General features: G+C 37.9%; 1 protein-coding gene across 1 annotated transcript in view; it reads right to left on the reverse strand.

Annotated features, from left to right (window-relative positions):
- Window positions 1-353: 353 nt before the first annotated feature.
- Window positions 354-24,100, reverse strand: part of Slc41a2 (solute carrier family 41 member 2) — a 91,793-nt gene continuing 68,046 nt past the window's right edge. The window contains exons 9-11 of the mRNA XM_042693343.1: window positions 18,582-18,713; window positions 17,327-17,475; window positions 354-1,275 (exon numbers count right to left, since the gene is read on the reverse strand). Of these exons, the coding sequence (XP_042549277.1) occupies window positions 1,090-1,275; window positions 17,327-17,475; window positions 18,582-18,713 (467 nt within the window). The 3' untranslated portion in view covers window positions 354-1,089. The remainder of the gene's footprint in view (window positions 1,276-17,326; window positions 17,476-18,581; window positions 18,714-24,100) is intronic.

Genomic DNA, 24,100 nt, shown 5'->3' on the forward strand with positions numbered 1-24,100 from the left:
CAGCTCAGATCATTACCTGTTCTTTACTATGAAGTTTTCTGAAAAGCATCACCACTTTTTTCAACAAATCAATGGTCAAAATCAGCTCACTGCTTTCATTAAAGAACTCTCAAGGGCTGGGAAGGTGGCTCAGTGGTAGAGTGCTTGCCTTGCATGCATGAGGCTCTGGGTTCGATTCCTCAGCACCACATAAGCAAAAATTAAAAAGCCGGAAGTGGTGCTGTGGCTCAAGTGGTAGAGTGCTAGCCTTGAACTGAAGAGCTGAGGGACAGGGCCCAGGCCCAGAGTTCAGGCCCCACGACTGGACCCCCCCCCAAAAAAAAAGAACTCTCAAGATCTTTCTATGATCCCAGAACTCATGAGGCAAGATGACTGTGAATTTGAGTCAGCCTCAGCAAAAAGCAGGACATTATCTTTAATTTTTTTTTAAAAAAAAAAAGATTCTCTTTATGGGTGGCCTTCCAAGAACTTTCAGGGTTGAGGTTGAATTAGCATTGGCCCATGTTAGACACAGGGAGAAATGAGTTTACCCTAGGCCACACAGAGAATAGGTAAGTCATTTTAGGACCTTTACATTTGTCCCCAGATGGCACAGATAGTGTATTTAGCACAATAAGAAGTATGGTTGGTCCCTTTCATTCAATAACATCCCCTTTGCAGTACAACATACCTATCTATCTATCTATGCAAAGACAAAAACAGCTAAACTTTAAAGCTCAGTTGCTTCTAACCTCCTGTTACAACTCAAACAATAATAAAGTATATTTCTGCTAGGTCTGTGGTTTCAAAAGTATCCATTGTAAACATCCTGTATTCTTTCCTATTCTGTTAATTTCAGAACTTGAGATTGTAACTATGTCTATGTCAAATTATTTATTCTACAAAAAGCAGCACAAATACCATTAATTTTAGTTTCAGCACAAGTTCCTTTAACAAGAAAAAAAAGTTAAGGCCATTTAATGGAATCAGGGCCAAGTGAAGATTACCCTGCAAGGTCACACGATTGATGTAGAAGTTCTGGAAAGGAACCAGCAGTGGGTTATCTTGTGTTTCATTCCTCAGCAGCTTGAAGACAGTCTGTAGGATTCCTTAGTCTCCAACATCTCCATCTCGGTCTCCAATAAGCCAAAGGAAGTGGAAACCCATGGCTAACAATGCTGTCCCAAGCAGGTCACCTAGTGCTGTCAGGTAGGGGATGGAGAAACTGTCCGGGTCCTTCCCTTTCCTCCAGAAGTGATGGACCATCCAGTCAGCGATCCACAGCAGGGTAAAGACCTAGGAGAGACACCAGAGATGACTCAGCCATCCAACAGCCTGACCCTGTTACACATGGCTATGAGCAGAAGCAATGATCTCTCAAAGGAAAAACATGCGCTCAAGCCAGGAGCCATGCTTGAAAAGAAATATTTAATTAACAGAGAATTTTCTATTTGCAAGAAAAAATAACATGTGTTTGTAGTTCTTAACATTTTTCTTCAGCTTTTCACCTTCAGGGTCTCATTCCATCCAGCCTCCTCAACAGCCATAATGGTTCTTATATTTTAATAGCACTACAGGCTTTCCCCAAAGCACTGTGCAGCTACAGCTTTTCCTATGTGAAAGGTTTGTGATGAAGGAATAAGACCTACAAAGAAAGGACTGGAAATTAAAATGAGGAATTATTTAACAGACTCTTATTTCAGGTACATCAAAGGAAACAGGGACATGAGTTATATTCATTTACTAAAGAAAAATTAAGCATTATTTCATTAGGAAGCTGAATGCTGGAAACAAGACTTGAGGGTAGATTCACAATATCACAACTAAAAGTCAATGGATAATTCCCTAAATTGATCATGCAAAATCATCCAACAAATAAAACATGGTGATAAAATAAGAAAAACTAAAGAAGTATGGAGAAACAGTAGCTGCTGTTTTACAGGCATGTACATTTACATGCACATATCCATTTACATCTATGAAACTGCTATTCAAAAACTGAAATTGGACAAAATAGAATTGTCTACATGAGAAAATAGAGCACACACAAGGTACACACAAAGAATATTTCATAAGCCTTTTTTTTTGTTGTTAGTCATGGGGCCTGAACTCAGGGCCTGGGCGCTCTCCCTGAGCTCTTCAGCTCAAGGCTAGTGCTCTTCCACCTGAGCCACAGTGCCACTTCCAGTTTTCTGAGTGGTTTACTGGAGATAAGAGTCTCACGGACAGAAGTGGTGTTGTGGCTCAAGTGGTAGAGCGCTTGCCTTGAGCTGAAGAGCTGAGGGATGGTCCTCAGGCCCAGAGTTCAAGCCCCACGACTGACAAAAAGAAAAAGAAAAGAAAGAAAGAGTCTCACGGACTTTCCTGCCCAGGCTGGCTTTGAACCATGATCCTCAATCTCAGACTCCTGAGAAGCTGGGATTACATGTATGAGCCACTGGCACCCGGCACCTTTGTTTTTATTTATGCATATATATATATATATATACTATATTTTATAGCTATATATATATAGCTATATGCTTTAATTAAAAAGTTTTTTATTGAGTGTTATTGTCAAAATAATTTTGGAGCTAGCTGTGGTGGTGTACAGCTATAATCCCAGCATTTGGAAGGAAAAGGCAGGAGAACTGTGAGTTCAAGGCCAGCCTGGACTATATATTGAGGTTCTGTATCATAAAAACTGAAAAATCAAAAGTAAAATAAAAATAAACACTCATCCGGAAGTGGCACTGTGGCTCAAGTGATGGAGTGCTATCCGTGAGCAGAGAGGCTCAGGGACAGAGCCCAGGCCCTGAGTTCAAGCCCCAGGACCAGAAAAATAAAAAAGTTGCTCATCTATGGCAGGGTGTGAGCCGCTCACACTTGTAATCCTAAGTACTCAGGAAGCTGAGATCTGGTGATCATGGTTCAAAGACAGCCTAAGTAAGAAAGTCTGTGAGACTATTATCTCCAATTAACCATCAGAAAACTGGAAGTGGAGCTATGGCTTAAAGTGTTACCCCTGAGTGAAAAGTTCAGAGACAGTGCCTAGGCCTTGAGGTCAAGCCCCACAACCAACAACAAGAACAAAAAGTTAGTCATTTAACCAATAGCAGGTTAGGTTCCAAGATTTAATAGGTAAATTCTGGGTAGGGGAAAACTGTGTCTTGTTTTTACTTGATCCTCTGGATTCTAGAAAAATACTTACAAATGATAAACCTAAAACAGTTATTGTGAAAAAGGGTCTCTGTCTTTGAGTAACCGTGCTACAGTCAATATGAAAAAAATCTCCATGTCTGACTTTCCTCATGAGCCTTCCATACCTACCACACATGGGCTGGCTACAGCAATGGAGGGGATTGTATATGGAAAGGGCCACGCCCATGCCAGTTTCTAGTACCAGACTCACTATATTACATCAGTTACTACACTGGCTCAGAAAGTGTGTGGCCTTTATTTAAAAGGTTAACAGCACAGAAGCATGAACACTGGTTTCTAACATCAAGGGGCTCCATGACTCCTGGACCTTGGATCTTTAAAATTAATGAGTGTTTTCACAGCCTGTTTTAGCTCTAAACTAGAAAGGTAAGTGATCGTTGCCATAAACTAGAATGATCACTCTACTCAGCTTTGTTTTCCCCTTCCTCTCTCCCTCCTTTCTCCCTTCACTTTGTACATTTACATAATATGCTGCAGACTCAAGTTCCCTCCCTATACAATTCCTCTCTTAAAGCTATTATGATGACTTCAGGTTCAAGCAGGTTTGAATTTTATTTTTCAAAACGCCTTTGCAAACCTCCTTTTTCCTCAGAATGCTGTGTGTAATAAATTATTAACAATAATATCAGCTCTTTCTCAGTGGAACATACTTTGTTTCAAATTGGAACGATCATTGAAGGAATGCAGACTTTCCACTGGGACAGCCATGCATGTCAGCTATCAGACCAACGGGAGACTGCTGTGTTTTTATATTGTCTGTTTTTTTAAATTAAATATGCATAACCTCTCTAGGTAAATATTCCTCTACCATGGCAACTTTGTAACTCTGGCTAATTATGCAAGTTACAGATGTACTGCTTGGATTTAAATAAATATGTAAGCACCAGAATATATATTTGCTTTGGATGATCTTGCTTTTCTAGGCCGGCTCCTTCTCTGAGCTAGAATGAGCCTTCTCATGTATTAGCATCCTCCTAATGCTGCCATCACAGCCTGCGGGACAGAAATGCTAAGAAACATGGGACAAATAAACCCCAGAAGTATCAAGTTAGTACAGTTCTTCCCAACCCCTAACTTTACAGAGGTTGAATTCATGCCCTCAACAAATATCCACACTTGTTAAAAATCTAATATTTAAATGACTTCTAGGAATTATTTAGAATTTCCATTCCTCAGGAATTCAGTCTGCTTTCCACAGCTGCTTTGTGTGAGGTGGCAGGTGGGGGCGAGGAGGGATGAATGTTCTGCAGGGAAGCAAAGTCTTCCTAACCTTTTCCTTCCTAGACACTGTGGCAGGGTTAGCACCTCTGTCTTCTGAGCACAACATTTAGGTCACTAAGGTTAAGTGGCTTGTCCAGTTAGACCACTAGCTAAGATCTGTTTACCCCCGAAGCCCCCATGGCTTCCCCTGGTATCACTTTACTCCTGTGGAGCAGTGAAAGTATTTCTATCTGTAGATTAATATCCCCCAATAAACGCATACTTTATAAAAAATATGCACACACACACACACACACACACACACACACCATAGTCCATTTGAAGCTTCTATTTTTAGCAGCACTGCCAACAGCCTGCCCAGTGAAGACAAGTTAAAATGTTCCATATACTATAAGTAAACAAATGTCTTTAAAAAAATGCTCCACTGAGTTGCATGGAGTAAAGAAGGCTTAGAGGGAAACTGGTGTGCAGAAGGTATGGAGCACTGAAGCCCTTGGTCCTGAAGGCATCTCCAGTTAACCAGAAAGATGCTGGACCAGAGGTGCAGCTCAAGTAGGAAAATGCGAGAGCCCAAGCTCTGGTATTTGCTCTCTTTCTCTCCCTCTCCTTCTCTCTCCTTCCCTCCCCCCTCTCTGTTTGTACATTTGTCTGTCCTTCTGTCTATCTCTCTCTTTCCCCCCCCCCACCCCCCTAAAGAGTGAATTTTAAACACTGCCATCACAAATTAACCATTAGGAGATTGTATTTTATTATATGACTTAAAAACTTTTGAGCCAGACACGGTGGCTCATGCCTGTAATCCTAGCTACTCAGGAGGCTGAGATCTGAGGATCACAGTTCAAAGCCAGCTAGGGCAGGAACGTCCCTGAGACTCTTATCTCCAATTAACCACCAGAAAACCAGAAGTGGCGCTGTGGCTCAAGTGGTAGAGCGCTAGCCTTGAGCTGAAGAGCTGAGGGACAGCACCGAGGCCCAGAGCTCAAGCCCCACAACTGACAAAAAAAAGTTAGGGGTATATCTCAGTGACTGAGTGAACTTAGTCTATACAAAGCCCTGGATTTAATTTCCAGCACCAAGGAAAAAATTCCTCATTTTGAGAAGGAGCCCATAATATATTTTTTTTTAACTTAACTTTCCAAGGAGGGAAGCATGGTTCTATATAGAGTGCCTGCCTGCCTAGCAAACAGAGTCCTAAGATCAAACCTCCAATACCACCAAAAAAGAAAAAAAAGAAAAAAAAAGAAAGTGTATATAAAGGATTAATATCCAGAATACATAAAGAGCTTCAAAAATCAAACAGAAAAGAACAAATAATTCAGTTGGCAAATGAACAAATTAATGGAACAGATAGTTCTCAAAAGAAATACAAATGACGGGCTGGGAAGGTGGCTCAGTGGTAGAGAGCTTGCCTTGCATGCATGAGGCCCTGGGTTCGATTCCTCAGCACCACATAAGCAAAAAGAAAAAAGCCGGAAGTGGCATTGTGGCTCAAGTGATAGAGCGCTAGCCTTGAGCTGAAGAGCTGAGGGACAGCGCCCAGGCCCCACGACCGGACCCCCCCCCCCCAAAAAAAAGACATACAAATGACTAATATAAAAATATGAAGAAATTTGCTGGGCACTGGTGGCCCACGCCCATAATCCTAGCTACTCAGGAGGCTGAGATCTGAAGACTGTGGTTCAAAGCCAGCCTAGGCACAAAAGTCCATGAGACTCTTATCTCCAATAAACCACTCAGAAAACTGGAAGTGGTGCTGTAGCTCAAGTGGTAAAGCGCTAGCCTTGAGCTGAAGAGCTGAGGGACAATGCCCAGGCCCAGAGTTCAAGCCCCATGGCTAACAACAAAAAAGAAAAAGAAAAAAGAAAAAAAATTCAGAACCCTTTTCCATAAAGAAAATACACTGAGATTCCTTCTCATCCTAGTCAGAAAAACTAGTACTGGTGAGGATGTGGGGGTGGGGGTGGGGAAGCTTAGATACACTATTGGTAGAAAGTAAATCAGTGCAGCCCTATGGAAATCAATATGATGCTTCTCAGAAAAATGAAAAATATGATCCTGATATACCACTCTTGTTATAGTATATATCCAAAGGAGTAAATCTGAAAACAATAGAGACATATGCATTTTTTAAATTAATAAGTATTTTATTGTGAAAATACTGTACACAGGGGTTACAATTACATGAGTAAATTACATGAGTACTTTTCTTAACAAGCATTGTTGCCTGCTCCTTTGTTTCCCCTTACCATCCCTGCTCTCCCATCTATTCCCCTCGGCCCACTCAACACCACCCCCCCCAGCCAAAGTTGTAAAGTTCATTTTTCGACATAATGTCTTATACATATCATTGTTGCAATGGGTTTACTTAATCTGTTTTTTCCCTTCCCCTCCACAAATTATACTGACATCAAATACCGTGAAAACAGGGGTTATACTGTAGGGGACATGTGCATGTTTATAAGATCATTACTTGGATAGCCAGACTATGGAATCAGGCTAGATGGCCATCAACTGATGACTGGATAGAGAAAATTACACATACATACATACACACACACACACACACACACACACACACACACACACACACATATTATTTAGCCATAAAGAAATAAAATTATGTCCTTTGCAGAAAAAAAATGGAACTGGACCTTATTATATTAAGTGAAATAAGCCAGTCTCAGAGAGACAAATAGTACATGTTCTCTCCCATATATATATATATATATGTATACAGATACACATATATATGGAATATATAATCATATATAAATATACAGACATATAAACTGAAAGCCACAAATGTAAAATAGAGGGACAGTTTGGCAGTAGAAACCAGTAGGAAGAGAAATGGTGAAAAGGAGTAGGCCATGTAGAGGTGAAAACAATCAAAATACTTCATATGCTTGTATGTAATAGAAAAATAAAACCTAGCAAAATTATTTTAAATTTAAGATAAGAACCACCAGATGTTTTTTAAGCCACCAGATGGTTTAAAATTCATCCAATCAATAAACAACTTGTCTCCAAGAAGACCACCAATCCTTATTTCTGCAGTAGTCCATTAGGAACTAATCTATTCTAATAAACGTACCAATGAGGGCCACATCAACAGTGACACCCAAGTAACCATACTTACTCAGATGATACAAACGCACTTAAGCCTGAATGTCTGCCAGTTCCTGAAGTCATCTTCCCTAAATCCCTACATAAGATCAATAGTGTCTTCTGCTGTCCTGATCCTGATTAGTTTCCTTACAACAGAAAGTTAAAGCTGACATTTGTCTTTTTAAGTCAGACACCAAGCAATGGTTTCTTCATGCCGTGATATCCTTTCAATAATTGTAAAAAAAAATCTTTAAAACCTTGGTCCAAAGCTTATTAGGTTACTTTCTTATGCTGAATTAGTATGGACATTAAGCTTTAAGATTAGACATTGGTATGGGTTAGGCATTTAATTCTAAAAATAGCTGCAAATGTTTAAGTCATGAAGGTCAGTATTTTTAGAGTAAAAGACCTAAGGTCAAAATCAGCTTATTAGACTTTATTCTAATAAATATCCTGGGTATTATTTTTAATGTTTTAAGGATTATTCATGTATTTTAATAGTACAAAGTGGTTTTACTAATGCTTATGTATGTTAAACATACATTATTTGTATATATATATATATATATATATACATATATACACATATGTACTTTGATTGGATTCACCACCTTTATTACTCTTTGTTATCTCCCCTATTCCAGTCTTCTCGTTCAGAAATTTAATGGGTTTCATTATTTTATTTTCTCACATGCAAATCAAATACTTCAATTCATATTCAATTCCCTCATCACCGTTTTTTTTAAGCTCCTCCATCCCTCCAACTCTCCATCCCCAAACAGTTCCCTTTTATATAAATGACCTTTTGAGGGAGAGGGGGTCTAGATTCTGTCTAAAATAGAAAATGTATAATATTTGTCTGTCTAAAATAGAAAATGTATAATATTTGTCTGTGTCTGACTGACTTTGCTTAACAAGAAAATCTGCAGCTTAAAATTATTTTTAAATTAAGTGCTTTTACACAGCTATGTTATAATAATTTGGGGGGAAGATGATAGGGAAATTCCTCTAAAGTCATGTCTGCAGTCCTAGCATATTCAGAGGATGGACAGAGGTAGCCTACAGAACCTTTTAGCTTCTCTGACTCTCCCTTCATTTTCATCAAGCTTGGGAAGACTGAGAAGAGCTCTTTCTTTGGCCTCCCTCCACAGGGAGCTGGTTACTGTACCTCTAACAAGGCAGCTGATCTTCTGTGCATTACTGGTCTGGAGCCCACGCGTATCTACCTAAGGACTTATTCATAAATATTCAAAGTGTCTCAATGTTAAGACCCTACAAACTAAGCAATTATTGTATAATCATACTACTATATCACAAAAATGAATAAGGCTTCTAAAACAGAATCCCCAAAATCCACCTGCTTTGACTTTCTATCATAAGATAACCATATTAGTCAATTCTCAAAGTTAAAGTAGATATTTTTATGCATAAGGATTCTAAAAACTGCATGCCTTCCCTCACATCTCCTTTATCATCCTCTTTACACTTCCTCTCAACCCTCTCACACTTTGCTTGATTTGACAGAAATGAATCAAGAAACAGATAAAACAGTCACAGAAAGAATAAAGAGATCCTAACTTTACAGTTGGAATTTGGTGGATTTAAATTAGGAAGAATGCAAAAAAGAATGTCCCTTGGTTGTTCAGCTCTTTCCTTTGACATCCTATGCTCAAATAGGGTTTGAGTTAGTGTCATAATAATAATGATATGGGAGTGGATGTGGCCCAGTGGGAGAGGACTTACCTAGTACATGCAAGGCTCTGGGTTACATCTCTAGCACAGATAACATAAAGACACAATCACAAATATTGTAAGCACTATGTAAAGAGAAAGTATGAGCCTCATTTCACATGCAAGGACAATATTCCAAGGACATTTCCCAAGTCTAAGATAATTAACTCTCATCTATTGGGTGGCTATCCTGAGATCCCAATAACAGTTATGTTGTCACTGTATGGTGACATTACTCTACCCACTCCAAGGAATGCAACAGGGTACAAGAATTATTAAGACTGCTACTGTTAGCTACACAGGTCCTCACCTTTCACTTCTACCCAAAGTGACTTGTCCCAATAATCTATAGTTATCAATGATCACTATGGTGATAGTTATATTAAAATAATAGGACAATGATAGACATACATTATCTAATTTCATCCTCATCACAACCCACAGGTAGGCTTATTCTTAGCCTCCTTTTCCAAAAGTGAAAACACAGTCCCAGAGATGAGTTTGCCTAAGGTGATCCCTTTCATGAGCAAGGAAATTCCTTATTATTTTCCATAAATGCCCTGAGTGTTCTTATATACCGAACAATACTGTTTTGCTGAAATGGCATTTTCTATGGATTACATACAGCAAAATTTTATCTGCTATAAAACTCCCTCCCACAGAGAACCACTCTCACTGGTGAAGTCCCACTGCACTTTGACCTTCCCTCAGAACACTCAAGACATGTTTATACCACCTACCCCAGATTATTAATTGGCTTCTGTAGGCCTAGATTCTGTGTGAATTTGGGAAGTGAATATCCTGATGCCAAATGTCTATAAGGAAGAAATAGAAAGAGAATGAAACCCAGAGAAAAGAGACAGTTTTAAGCTTTGAAAGATGCCCTTCTAAAAATGTCCACATTAATTCTTACAAAATATAAAGTCCATCTTTCCATCTTGCTATGGGGATGTAGAGAAATCCTGTTGGTTATTTTCAACTTTACATATTAAGAATCTGTTGTCATGGGGCACTGGTGGCTCATACCTGTAATCTTAGCTACTCAGGAGTCTAAGATCTGAGGATCGTGCTTAAAGCCAGCCAGGGCAGGAAAGTCTATAAGACTCTTAACTCTAATTAACCACCAGAAAAGGAAGTGGACCTGTAGTTCAAAGTGTTAGGGCGCTAGCCTTGAACAAAAGGGGGCAGCACTCAGGTCCTGAGTTCAAGCCCCATCCTGAGAAAAAGAAATCATGAATCTGTTTTCATTTTACATTAAAGGAAACATTTTGTCCCTCCCATGTGAAAATACAAACATAGCCACGGCAAAGGTTGTTTTACAACTAAACTTTCACAAGAAATTTCTCATGGAATTTCATGCTGCTAGAATTTTAGTAAAGCCCTGAATAATCTAATTTTCTTTTGAAACAGCTTCTAAAACAGAATTAAAACATTCATCATGGATTATGAATTATATAAACAAATACTCTTGGAATTCAATGGGCATCAAGGACTAGAAAATTTTTGTTTTTTCTTTTCCCATTGAAATATTTCAGAGCAGAAAAATACTAATATGCTCCATATGTATCTATAATCATCACAATAAAAATTCAAATAGTAAAAAGGATTTTATTTTTATGTCTAATAAATTTAGTGAAATAAATAGAAGAATAAAATTAGTGAAATAAACAGAACAAAATTAGTGAAATAAATAGAAGACTTGAACAGTCATAACTAAATCACATTTAAGATCACCCATCTAATTACTTCCTTTTCCCTCTACTTTCAGATTTTCTAGGACAATTTTTTGCCTCTTCTAAGATGTCATCCAAATTTATGCTTTTGTCTTTTCACAGACAAAGGATGCATATTTAAGATTCTAACACAAGGAGAACTGGTAGATAAATTAAGTAGACAAATGAACCAGGATGTAATGCTGCTCCTCTTTGCACAAGAGACTGCCAAGTATGCTTATTTGATTGATAGTTGTCTTTGTACTTTGTCAGGTTTATTATGCCATCAAGGTATTATGTCGGCAGTAAGACAAACAAAGAGAAAGAAAACCTGAAGAAGAGTTAGATTTCCTTTGTCATATCTTAGAAGGTAAGCCAACAAAGTTCATTATAGCTTGGAATTCCAAATAATGCTTTTGATTTCACTAATTAACTGGCTTTGAGCAGTCAATGTAGCATTGTCAGGAGAAATCACTGTTTACAGAGAAACAATCATCTCTAAGTGTGTAGGAAAAAAATGCACTGTGGTCCTATGAAATAAAAAGTTGAATTGGGCTAGTCTGGGTTGGATGAAAATCTGTCCTAAAACCAACAGTTGTATCCTTAACCACAGTGAGGTAGTCTCATAAATGCTGACCAATGACCCAAAAGGTACAACAGGAATACAGGGTAGCCTGCTTCCTGTTGAAGCAAAACAAACTCAAACTACGCATGCGTACTGGTGAATCAAGTATGAATGACATTTAGCACATCACTCTAGCTTTGATATGTTCCAACCATTCTGATGGATCTTGAAAATGGACAAGAATTTGACTATAAGTTCAACCCCTCACAGCTACTCACTGATCCAATAACAGAAATACATTTGCTAGGTTCCTTCTAATTGCAAAATATGTAAGGATCCCCAAGCAATGGGAAACTGAGATATAAATGGGCTTTAAATTTTACCACATTTCAAAAAAAAAAAGCAAAACCCTGAAGCTACTGTATGTCATGGGGAAAATAAGAAGCAAGCTCTACTGTTCTAGATCGCCCAAAATATAAAACTAAATATGACTTTTTATTTTTCATTTGAGTTAAGAAAATAGCCACCTTACTCATGTAGCTGTAACTCCTCTGTACAGTATCTTCACAATAAAAAATATTTTTAAAAAGAAAATAGTTAGCTAGAGAATCAAACATGACATGCTTTGAAAAAAAATACTGTGTTAACCTCCCAAAGTTAAACATTTTAATTTTTAAAAACCTTACTATAGAAAAAATGTGCAAATATACACTAAATACACAAAAGCAGACAAAAAGTATAATTTAAGCCCAACCTCTCTCAAGAACCATCATATTCAGCTCCATATATTATCAACTATTACTAACTCAAGGTCAGTTTTACCCTTATTCTTCCTTTTCCCTAGATGTCATCATTTCCACTTGAAACACTTCAATATAACCTTACATTTTAACTAATCACTGTTAGAAGGTGAGTTTTTGTGTTTTCCATTTTGTCTCTTTTTATTTTGAATACCTATGTCAGTAAAAGAGGAAATTTATGAAAAGAAGGACATGAAAATTTAAGATTTTTTAGTTCTCGGGAATTTCTGGAACATAAATACAGTTCTCCTCCTACTGAAGGAGGAGGTAGAGCTGGCAGTCAGCTTTACAAACATTAATTAAGCACAGGAATGGGCTAGGTGCTGGGGATGCTGCAATGTATAAAACAAAGACCCGTTTTCTAGAATGGATGATAAAATGCAGAAAAGGATTGGTCAATGTTCACAGGGTATCATGGGAAACAGAAGATAAGGCCATTCAGATCATATGAGATTTTCAAGAAAGCCTTCCAGGAAGGGAGGGCATCTAAGCAAATGCAAACATGCTGCATATGATTTGTTACTCTGTGAGTAACAATTGGCAGCAGTCAATTCTGTGTCTTTAAAAAATTACTTCTTCATTATGCTCATCTTTGAACTGAATGAAGTATACTAGGAAAGGTCAAGATTTATTTTTCTTTACACTTTAAGAAGTGTGTGTAGGCAGGGAATATGGCTTAATAGTGGAGTGCTTGCCTAGCATGCATGAAGCCCTGGGTTCAATTCCCCAGTACCATATCAACAGAAAAAGCCAAAAGTGGCAGTTTGGCTCAAGTAAAGTGCTAGCCTTGAGCAAAAGAAACTTAGGAACAGTGCCCAGGTCCTAAGTTCAAGTCCCAGGACTGGCAAAAAAAGAAGTGTGCGTGTTTATGTACATATGTGTTTGTATATGTTAGTGTCAAGGACAAAGATATGATCTGAGAATTCACAGTCTCATTCCAATGGATTAATGTAAACATCAGCCTTCAAGTGCAGAGTTCTATTCTGACAGTCATCTGACTCTTGAAGAGGAATGAGGAAGGGAAGCAAAACTCTTTTTTAAAAAAATCTATAAAGGAAATATAAGAAAAATAATAACTACTATTCAACAACTGCTATAAATACTAAAGAGCAACTGAATAGCAACTGCTATTCAGAGCTCAATGACATGCCATCTATATTCCATATTTAATAACAATAATAGCTTCAGCCAAGGTTTATATAGCACCTACAATGTAAAGTAATCATTTAATCCTCAAAATAGCCTCTGAAGTAAATATCACTATGCCTTCCTTTTTCACAGAGGTATGAATAAGACATAGAGAGGCAAACAATTACTCTCTCCTTGACTCCATTTTTTTCAACCTTCACTGGTAAGGATTGGGACCAGACATTTTAAAAAGGCAAATAACTATACTGTAAATAGAGACTGGAATCTAATTTTTTAGTAAACTCAGAAAACGGCTTAGATTCTTCATTAACTTAAGTGAATTAACACATGATATTATGTCATCACAGAATCATGAATGTAAGTGGTGAATCTGTGAGACTGAAAGGCAGAATAGCAAACGTAAGCATGTCCTCCAAATGGCAAGCTTGCCAACAGAGGAATGCATCTTCTCCATAACGGAGAGAAGAGCATCAAATGTAAAGTGTAATCCACAACTACCTCACATAAAGCAACAAAAGTAGCCAGTGGTAAAAAGCTTTTGAAATAAACTTGTGTCTGCTGAACAGTGAAAAAATATTATTTCCCAAACCTTAAGAGCACTTTATATATAGGTATGCCCAGCATTTATACTATATTTTAATTATCTAGTCATGTAGTAGATTGCTCTTAGGACTACAAGACCTTGATGCTAGGGTCTTATTGCTCCTGGGACTTAACAGTTATCCCTGAATCTAATAAAAGAAAGGCTTATTGAACAAACAAATAAATTATTTGATAGGTGACTTTTAATAAAATCTAAAGATTAGAAAGCTTTCCAGGACAATTTAAAAACCTCAAATTGGAAAAGCTTGTTATTTATGAACAGGTTCTAACCTCCCTTTTCTGGCATTTACAGCCTTCCTACGCCAGCCTCAGTTTACCATAAGACCTTCTCTTCTACTTTGTCCTCTTACTTAAGTCCTGCATAGAATTCCTCTTTCTAGAAGTGGCACTGTGGCTCAAGCAGTAGAGTGCTCACCTTGAGCTGAAGAGCTGGGGGATAGTGCCCAGGCCCAGAGTTCAAGCCCCATGACCAACAAAAAAAAATCCTCTTTCTGGCACAAGCTCTATGCTGTCTCACATCTGTGTTTTAACTCAGTAATCCTACAAAATTTTAAACTTCTCTCATCATAAAGTATTTGAGCACACTTATTTAATACTATTCTAATACTTTGTTTACTAAGAAATCATAAAAATAGAAGAAAGTATATATACTTAGTAAACAAGACAAATTTTCATTACTTGTGTGTATTCTACATTGAAAAATTAAAGGGACAAATTGCTCATAGAATTTTGTAAGAATTAAGTGAAACAAAACAGTTCTGGGCACACAGAAAACCCTGCAAACACCAGCTAGCTCCATTACCATTCTTATCACCAACTTAGCTTCTTTGACTGGAAGCAGATCCACATGCCTACCTTCCAGCTTCATTTCTACTGCTTTAAAGCCAAACTCAAGTGTTATTTATTCAAAGAATTATTTGAATTCATGTTTTAAGGAATTAGAATTTTTCGCTATAAGAGGTACTAAGTCAAAAGTTTTAACAAGAAGTCTTGCCCGAATAAAGCTTAAACAGTTGGGAAAAACAATCAAGAATGGGTTTACATAAAATGATTAAAAAAAAAAAAAGGGCAAAGATGCAAGTATTAAAGCCAAGAAAAATAAAACACAGGGAAATAAAGCCCTAAGAGATTAATATGCCTGTATAATAATGTTTACAGCAACAGACTAACACAAATACTAAGAAAAGGTTGTGATACAGTTCTGTGGCAGCATTGTAACAGCCCATAAGCTCTCAATTTTTTTATACTTTTTATCAACATCAAGTTGTACAAGGGGTGACTTATTTTTCCTTTCCTGGGGCTTGGACTCAGGATTTGGGCACTGCTCCTGAGATTTTTTTGCTCAGAGTTAGTGCTCTACCATTTGAGCCAGAGCTCCATTTCCAGCTTTTTGGTAGCTAACTGGAGATAAGTGTCTCACAGACTTTCTTGTCTGGAATGGCTTCAAACCTCAATCCTTATAGCTCAGCCTCCCATAACTAGGATTACAGGCATGAGTCACTGGCACCCAACGAAGGGTGACATTTTGACACTTCCACATACATGTGCAATGTACCTTGTGTAGACTCAGTCCCCTTCAGCATTCTCCCTTATCCCCCCTTCCTCACTTCCCAAGTCAATCTCAACAAGTTTCACCGTTCCTTTTTTTTTTTTTTTTGGTTGGCCGTGGGGCTTGAACTCAGGGCTTGGGTGCTGTCCCTCAGCTCTTTAGCTCACGGTTAGTGCTCTACCACTTGAGCCACAGCGCTACTTCCAGTTTTCTGTTGGTTTACTGGAGATAAGAGTCTCACAGACTTTCCTGTCCGGGCTAGCTTTGAGCCGTGATCTTCAGATCTCTGCCTCCTGAGTAGCTAGGATTATACTGGCACCTGGCTCCACTGTTCCATTTTTTACATATATACATAAAGCATTTGGACCACCACATTAACCAGACTCCCAAACCTAGCTTAGTGACTGGGATAAGAACTTGCTAACTCTTTTTAATTTTATTTTATTGTTAAGGTGCTGTACAGTTACACGAGTACGGCAATGAGTACATTACTTGATCATTGCTACCCCTTCCCTTCCTTGTTGCTGTCTCACTATCCCTTCCCCACCACCCCCACCACCTGAAGTTGCAAAGTTTGTTTTCAACATCCTGTCCTGTGCAATGGTTCATCCTGGGTCCTTGTTTCAGATTAGACATATGTATATACAATACAAAATGCAGAGTTACAAAATCAAGTACATTGAGAACAGGGGATATGCCATAGGGGAAAGAACGTACAAAGGAAACAACAACAACAAAAAAATAAAATTACATGGTACATTTAAAACAATAACAATAAAGACAGACCTGTTGTGTCTACATCTTGGGTTTCATTTCACTTAGCATCATCTTATATGATCATTTGTACATGGTTTTTGAGCTTTTTGGCTCATCTGATATTATCCTATATGTTTACTGATTATTGCAAATAAGGGAAATTATGGGACCTAAATTTCTTTGGGACTGGGTAACTTCACTTAATATGATTTTTTCCAAATCTTTCCATTTCCTAACAAATGGGGCAGTGTCATTCTTTCTGATGGAGGCATAGAATTCCGTTATATTTACATATACCACATTTTCTTGATCCACTCATCTACTAAGGGGCATCTGAGTTGGTTCCATATCTTAGCTATGGTGAATATTCTTGCTAACTTTTTGACTACTGGCCTCTAACTGTGATCCTTCTGGTCTCTGATCTTTCCTCCTGAGTAGCTGGAATTACAGGTGTGAGCCACTGTGTCCAGCCAGGAATTTTAATTTAAAGCTTGTGGACAAGAAAGGGCACAGTGGCACTTCTGTAATCGCTGCACTATGAGGTTGTGGTAGAAAGATGGAGTTTAAAGACATCATGAGCTATAGAGTGAGATCTTGTCTCTAATCAATATAAATCAAACAAAACAGATAAATACTAGAATAGATAAAATATTTCATAGTAATAATTTATGAGAAATGAAATTGGGAAGGTAGAGCCTTAAGTATTATTTAATTTTAAAACACTCATATACATGTTATATTGATAACACATTTTTACAGTAATAGCAATTTTATTTCATTTTGAAGTTAGATTTTGAAGATTATCCTAAAAGTGGTCCTGAGTTTATTTGCTTTAAGGTCTAATCACTTGATCTTTGAAGTGATAAACTATGCATGTGCTGTTAGCTATACAGAATTGAGTTTCACACCAGTATGAACATCAAAAGAGATTTCAGGAGGCTTTAAGTCTTACCTGTAACACAGCAGCAAATAAGTACACAGCCACAAAAATTGCTGTCAGAGAAGTATGGCCACTTTTCATCAAATGGATCGTGTAGAGGAAGATCAAGTGGCCAGGAATCACCAAACCCAACAGAACTTGGGCAGACTTATTATTTACACCTAAAGCAAAAGGTAAAAGTCATTAACATAAAATTATATTTGGGTTACTAATAAGTCATTATTAAAATTTGAATAGTATTTTTAGATATAGTATCTCATAGCATCAGAAAAATAGTTCAATTGCTAAAAATGTCAATTACTTACAATTCTCTTAATTCTTTGATATTCCCACTTGGTGTTATCAGTGAGTAAATGAAAAGTGGTTGATAAAAATTTGCTATGAAGGCCATCTGCCAAACTTTAATATCTACCATAGAATCAGGGAAGAAAAGAAAACACAGGGCCCTTCAAGCATGGGAATGTTTAATTTTATGTTTTCCTTTAGAGTTCTATTACCCATATTACATGGGTGGTAATTTCTGATTTTCATTCAAAAGTCAATAATCAAGTGGTAGAGCACTTGCCTAGCAAGCATAAAGCCCTGAATTCAATCCCTAGTACCACCAAAAAGAAAAAAAAAACCAGAAAACTGTAAAAGCTAATAATCCTATTTATTTTCGTTAGAACAAAATGACAAGTCTTGTGAAGCTTAAACTTTTATAGAAAAGCAGAACAGGTACTACTGTTTCTGTCTTTTTTCTTTATAACAAATGAAGAAACATGGACTTGGGAAGAACAGATAACTTTTTTGAGGGTGCTGAGCAGAGGTCAGAACAAGCATCCAGTTCCTCTGATGTGAAGCGTGACTTTCTACCCCTCATAAAGCATCAAAACAAACTTACCAAGCAACAAAGCCAAGTGTTTAGTTTATCTAAACACATTTATTTCTACATTTATTCTGACTAAAGCTTGTGATGACAAAATTTATTTGGTAAATAGAAATCTTGCTTAGAAATGTTTTGAGTGGCCCTAAATGATTCACAAAAACATTAATCTCAAATGAGGAAACTGGGAATCAAGAGTTATAATACCTACAAAGTATAAGTTAGAAGGGGAGGGAGAAGAGGAATGAGGTTAGTATAACAACTGCAGAAATGATACAGATGACTGTGATCACTAAGATTAGCTCTCAGAAACAGGAAAGCTACACAACATTCACAAGCAAAATATATATTCAACAAATGTTGTCTGCCCCAAATCTCAGAGAGAAATCCACAAGCACATACCTGGGCCAAAAAAAGTCCTAAATGGGTAGTAACAACCTTTGGGTTCCTCAGGCAATTCTCCTGGGATGCTATGTAAGTGGAGGTAGGTAGAAATCCTGCTGGCCTGTATGGCCACCAAATTACCACCAATACCTGAAACATCAGGAAAACAAACAGCAGAGTTATCCTCACACTTTAAACAACAAAAGCAGCTCTCTTTGGGTCATATTTCCTGGCCAAGAAAACAAAACAAAGAGCTCTTCTGAAATTCAGGTTTGTTTATACTGTTGAGGTAAGCCAAAAGAATAAAAGAGTCACTGATTAGTTTTTCAAATCCATGAAAGTAGATCAGAGAAGACAATTTTTAAAAATCATTACCACTATTCAATATATAAAGCTAGGTAAAAATGTTGATCACTTAGTGAGAGGGGAAGGGAAACTCGATTTATTCAAATAAATGAGAGGGGAAGGGAAGCTAGATTTATTCAAATAGACAAGATTTGATATTTTTTTCTTTCCAGCTAAAGAAACTGATATAAAGTGCTGAAAATAATTATTCAAGAGGATCTGAGTTTTGAAGCTACCCTCAGCTACATAGGACTCTTTCAAAAGGAAAAAGAGAAGAAAACAAAAAGAAGGATGGGAAATAGGGGAAAGAGAGGAAGGAAGGAAGGAAGGAAGGAAGGAAGGAAGGAAGGAAGGAAGGAAGGAAGGAAGGAAGGAAGGAAGGAAGGAGGAAAGGAAGGAAGGAGGAAAGGAAGGAAGGAAGGAAGGAAGGAAGGAAGGAAGGAAGGAAGGAAGGAAGGAAGGAAAGGAAAGGAAGGTGGAAAGGAGGCAGGGAGGGAGGGAGTTTGTCAAGAAAGTCACCTTTTTAACTAGATTATCCTCTCATTAACTGAGGCAAATTGATGTCAAAATGGAAAATAAATTCTAAAGGACAGAATGCCCCTCTCCAAGGCAAGGCAGAACACCCACATTATTTCCACTGCAGAGTATGGAGGAAGAGAAAGCAAGTAGGAAGAAGACATATGCACATTTCAAACTCCAAGATGCTGAGTGTGTACTAGCATAGTATTGTAGAATGGCTGATTGTTCTAGACACAAAGAGGGTCCACATTCATCTTCTAGCTATTTACTATAAGCCCTTACACCAGGTGCTTTTGAGGCAGACTGAGTCTGGGCAGGAAGCCAAGCTCATTGGTACACAGGTAAGAAATCACATCAATCTCCAATATGGACATTTATTAGACAAATCCTTTCTCATGTACAGAAAAAGCTACCTGGGGAGATGGAGAAAACACTCCAGCTACCTGGTCCCAGGCAAAGACTGGTTTCACTGGAGAAATAATGTAGACTAAAATCTTCTTGCTCAAGAGAAATTGGTAGTTTGGTTGCCAGTAGAAGGGCAGGGTGAATGGAAATCCTACCTCTGGAAACCAGGTGTACAAGGACTATCCAAAATTGTGGATAGGCAAGAGAATCTCAAACCCCATCCACCCCACATATGGCATTGAGCAAGAAACATTAGCAAGTTACTACTGAAGAAGAGCAAGAATGAAGACAACTAAATCTGCCATGCTGAGCATATATGGCATTCCAGGCTTAACAATCAGAATGGGGTGATGGGAGCCCATCATTTTATCACTTGTGTGCTACCATGAAAGCAAACCATACTAACAACCAGTAGATGAAAAGAGCTTTGTGTTTCCAGGTATAAGCAATATTTATTTCAATCTCCAAGACCTTTTTTTTTTTTTTGGTCATGGGGCCTGAACTCTGGTGTGGGCACTGTCTCTCGGCTCTTCAGCTCAAGGCTAGCGCTCTACCACTTGAGCCATAATGCCACCTCCGGCTTTTTCTGCTTATGTGGTGCTGAGGAATCGAACTCAGGGCCTCATGCATGCAAGGCAAGCACTCTACCACTGAGTCACCTTCCCAGCCCTCCAAGATCTTTTATATACTATGCCAAACAAGCATTTAGCAGCAATTTACATTACAGTAAAAAAAAAGAAAAAGAAGAAAGAAAGAAAACAGATCATTGTAGGAGTTAAGAAGTCAGAAGAACCAAATACAGCAATGACTTATGTTAAAAATATTTTACAGGGGCTGGGAAGGTGGCTCAGTGGTAGAGCACTTGCCTTGCATGCATGAGGCCCTGGGTTTGATTCCTCAGCACCACAAAAGCAAGAAGAAAAAAGCCGGAAGTGGCGCTGTGGCTCATGTGGTACAGCGCTAGCCTTGGAGCGCTAGCTGAAGAGCTGAGGGACAGGGCCCAGGCCCAGAGTTCAGGCCCCACGACCGGACCAAAAAAAAAATTTTTTTTACAGAGAGATGTGGAAAGGAGTAGAACATACATTAAAATAGGAAGAAATGGGGGTAGGCACGGTGGTATGTTCCTGTTTTTTATCCAAGCTTCTTGAAAGGCAGAGATCAGAAGATCATGGCTCAAGGCCAACCTATATAAAAAGTTAGCAAAGTCCCATCTCAACACACAAGCTGATTACAAAGGTTCATGCCCAGAGTTCAAACCCTAGTACCACCAGTAACAATAATGATCATCATCATTTGAGGACCATTAGTGAAGTCAAAATATGAAAAAAGAAAAATCATGCCAATGCTAATGAAAAGAAAGCTAAAGTAGCTATAATATATTGGAGGCTGTGGAAGCATTGAAATAGAAAGTATTACTAAGAATAAAGATGGATAATGAATAATGTTTAACAAAGCCAGTTCATAAAAAAGGCCTAATAATACTAAATGTAGATGCACTTAAAAGTAAGCCTTCAACATACATAAAACTGATAAACCTACAAGGACAAAAATATAAAAATAAAGCCACCCACGTCTGTGCTTATACTTAAAAAATTTGACCAAACTAAAAAGTCAACAACTAAATGGGCTTTAAAAATACCACCAGCCAGCCAGGTGCTGGTAGCTCACGTCTGTAATCCTAGCTATTCAGGAGGCTGAGATCCAAGGGTCACGGTTCAAAGCCAGCCTGGGCAGGAAAGGCGTGAGACTCTTATCTCCAATAAACCATTAGAAAACCAGAAGTGGTGCTGTGGCTCACATGGTAGAGCACTCGCCTTGAGCTGAAGAGCGCAGGGACAGTGCCCAAGCCCCGAGTTCAAAACCCCACAACCGACAAAAAAAAAAACAACACCAGCCAACATGATGATATATGAGAATATTCACTCAATAATAGCAAAACACATTAGTTACAAATGTAAATGTGTAACAGTCATGAGAACAGGAATGATCACAAACCACTGTATAGGCTTAAAGCAAGGCTCCACAAATTTGAAATGAGTAAAATATGCAAATATGATATCATAGAAATGCTAGACATCTGAGAATTTCCTCTAATATCTGGAAAATATATAATATACTTTCTAATGACTTACAGATCAAATAAGAAATTACAGGAGGATATACAGTCAATTTATTGGAAATGAAAACACACTAAGGTATGGTGATGTAAAATATACAGTCCTTCTAAGATCACAGAATCAAATACTTATATTACCTGCATACTTATTACATGCAGTTTTCACCAAACATGGTCAATAAATATAAGCAAAAGGAAATTTCAAAAGCAAAAATGTAAAATTCCTGTGTGTATTATGTGGTTCAGTTGGGCCAGACAAGTTCCCAGTCAGTCCTGTATTATGGTCTGTTGTGTCTAAATTATTGTGTAATCTCCTGAGTATTTCCTGGTTTGAATTTTGTTAAAATGCAACATAACTTCCAAAAGCAAATGGTGCCAAAAAACCATAGTAAAAATTAATGTGCTTAATTTCAGAGATAAAGTGAAAATTATACATCTGTTGGAAAGCAATACTCTGTAGAAATTGGGTGACATGTTGGAAAAATGAATCAAGCATGAGCAGTACAGCACTGAACTCTATGCCTGCTAAGTATGTGCTGTTTGTCCTTAGCTGTAGTCTCCTTGAAATCAGATGCGGGCAGATACCAATGGACCAGTATTTGAAAAGAAAAGTCTTTTACCTACATACAGCTCATGGGAACAAATTAAATTAAAAGAAAGCAAAAATAACAATAAGTGTCAAAGCACAAATAAATGAAATAGAAAAGAAAAACAATGGAGAAAATAAAGGAAACCAGAGCCTGTTCTTTGACTAAAGCAAAAAGATAGAAGACACAAATTCCATCATCATGAAAAAAGAGAAGAGCTGGCTCACACTTGTAATCCTAGCTACTCAGGAGGCTAAGATCTAAGGATCACGGTTTGAAGCCAGCTCAGGCAGCAAAATCCATGAGACTCTTATCTCCAATTAAGCACCCCCAAAAAATCTGGAAGCAGAGCTGTAGTTCAAGTGGTAGAGAGCTAGCCTTGAGTAAAAAAGCTCAGGAACAGCTCCCAGGCCCAGAGTTCAAGACCCATGACTGCTTTTCCCACAAAAAAAAGAATGTAAGAGATGTCACCACTGTAGACCATCCAGGTCTTAGGAGAGCATATATCAATGTCATAAATACACTTCTAGAAAATTAAATCTAACAAAACATTAATACTATAACACATCACAACCAAATTGGATTTATCCTACAAATGCAATGCTAATTTAATACTTGGAAATATATTAGTAATTCAGTACATTAACAATTCAGTACATTAACAAAGAAAGGGAGAAAAAATAACATGATTGTATAAAGGGAAAAATGATCATTTGACATTTATGATTAAAAACTCTCAGAGGAATCAAGAGGATCTTGAGGTTTGGGCTCATTAAGGGAATGCAAATGTCTCTTCAAGAAACTGATTTCATTTCCTTTGAATATGCACCCAGTAGTGAGATTGTTGGTGGTCATTTTGTTTTTTATCTTTTTAGGAATCTCTATAGCATTTTCTATAATGGCTATAATAACTTACATCACCACTAATGGTGTGCAAAAATTCCTTTTCCCCACTCCCTCTCCAGTACTTAGCCCACATCTTTTTGATAACTGTCATGCTTGCTGAAGTAAAATGTTCTCTCATAATAGTTTTGATTTCCATTTCACTGGTGATTAGTGGTGCTGATGGCAACTTTGGGGTCTTTTAGAACTGTTTAAGTTTATTGCTAGAACTGGAAATTTGAAAATAAATTCATGCAGGATTTTACTCATTTTACATTAGAAATAAGGTTATGCATTGCCTAATAATAAGGATGTATCCTGAGACTGTTGGGTGGTTTTGTTGCTATGTAAATATCAGAGAGTGCAGAGTGTGCCCACAAATGAAGCTTGTCGATGTAACTGGCATTGCCTTCACAGGTGAGATCCACTGTTGACTAAACCATTATGCAGCACTTGACTGCTGGCAAGGGATATGTTAGCACAAGAACAGTAAGAGAACAATTCCAATGGGATACCTGAACAAGGTGCTGAGAGCCAAAAGCTCTGACCACACTAGACAGAACAGACAGCAAACCTTTGCCAGGGCTCTCACTATGCCCCCGAGTTTCTAGAAGACACAATGGAGTGATTTGTTCACGATAGAGTGTCTGATACCTACTGAAGCCAAATAAAGCTACTTTATT

Source organism: Dipodomys spectabilis, unplaced genomic scaffold, assembly GCF_019054845.1.
Source record: "Dipodomys spectabilis isolate Male_0828 unplaced genomic scaffold, ASM1905484v1 ptg000163l, whole genome shotgun sequence".
NCBI lineage: Eukaryota > Metazoa > Chordata > Mammalia > Rodentia > Heteromyidae > Dipodomys > Dipodomys spectabilis.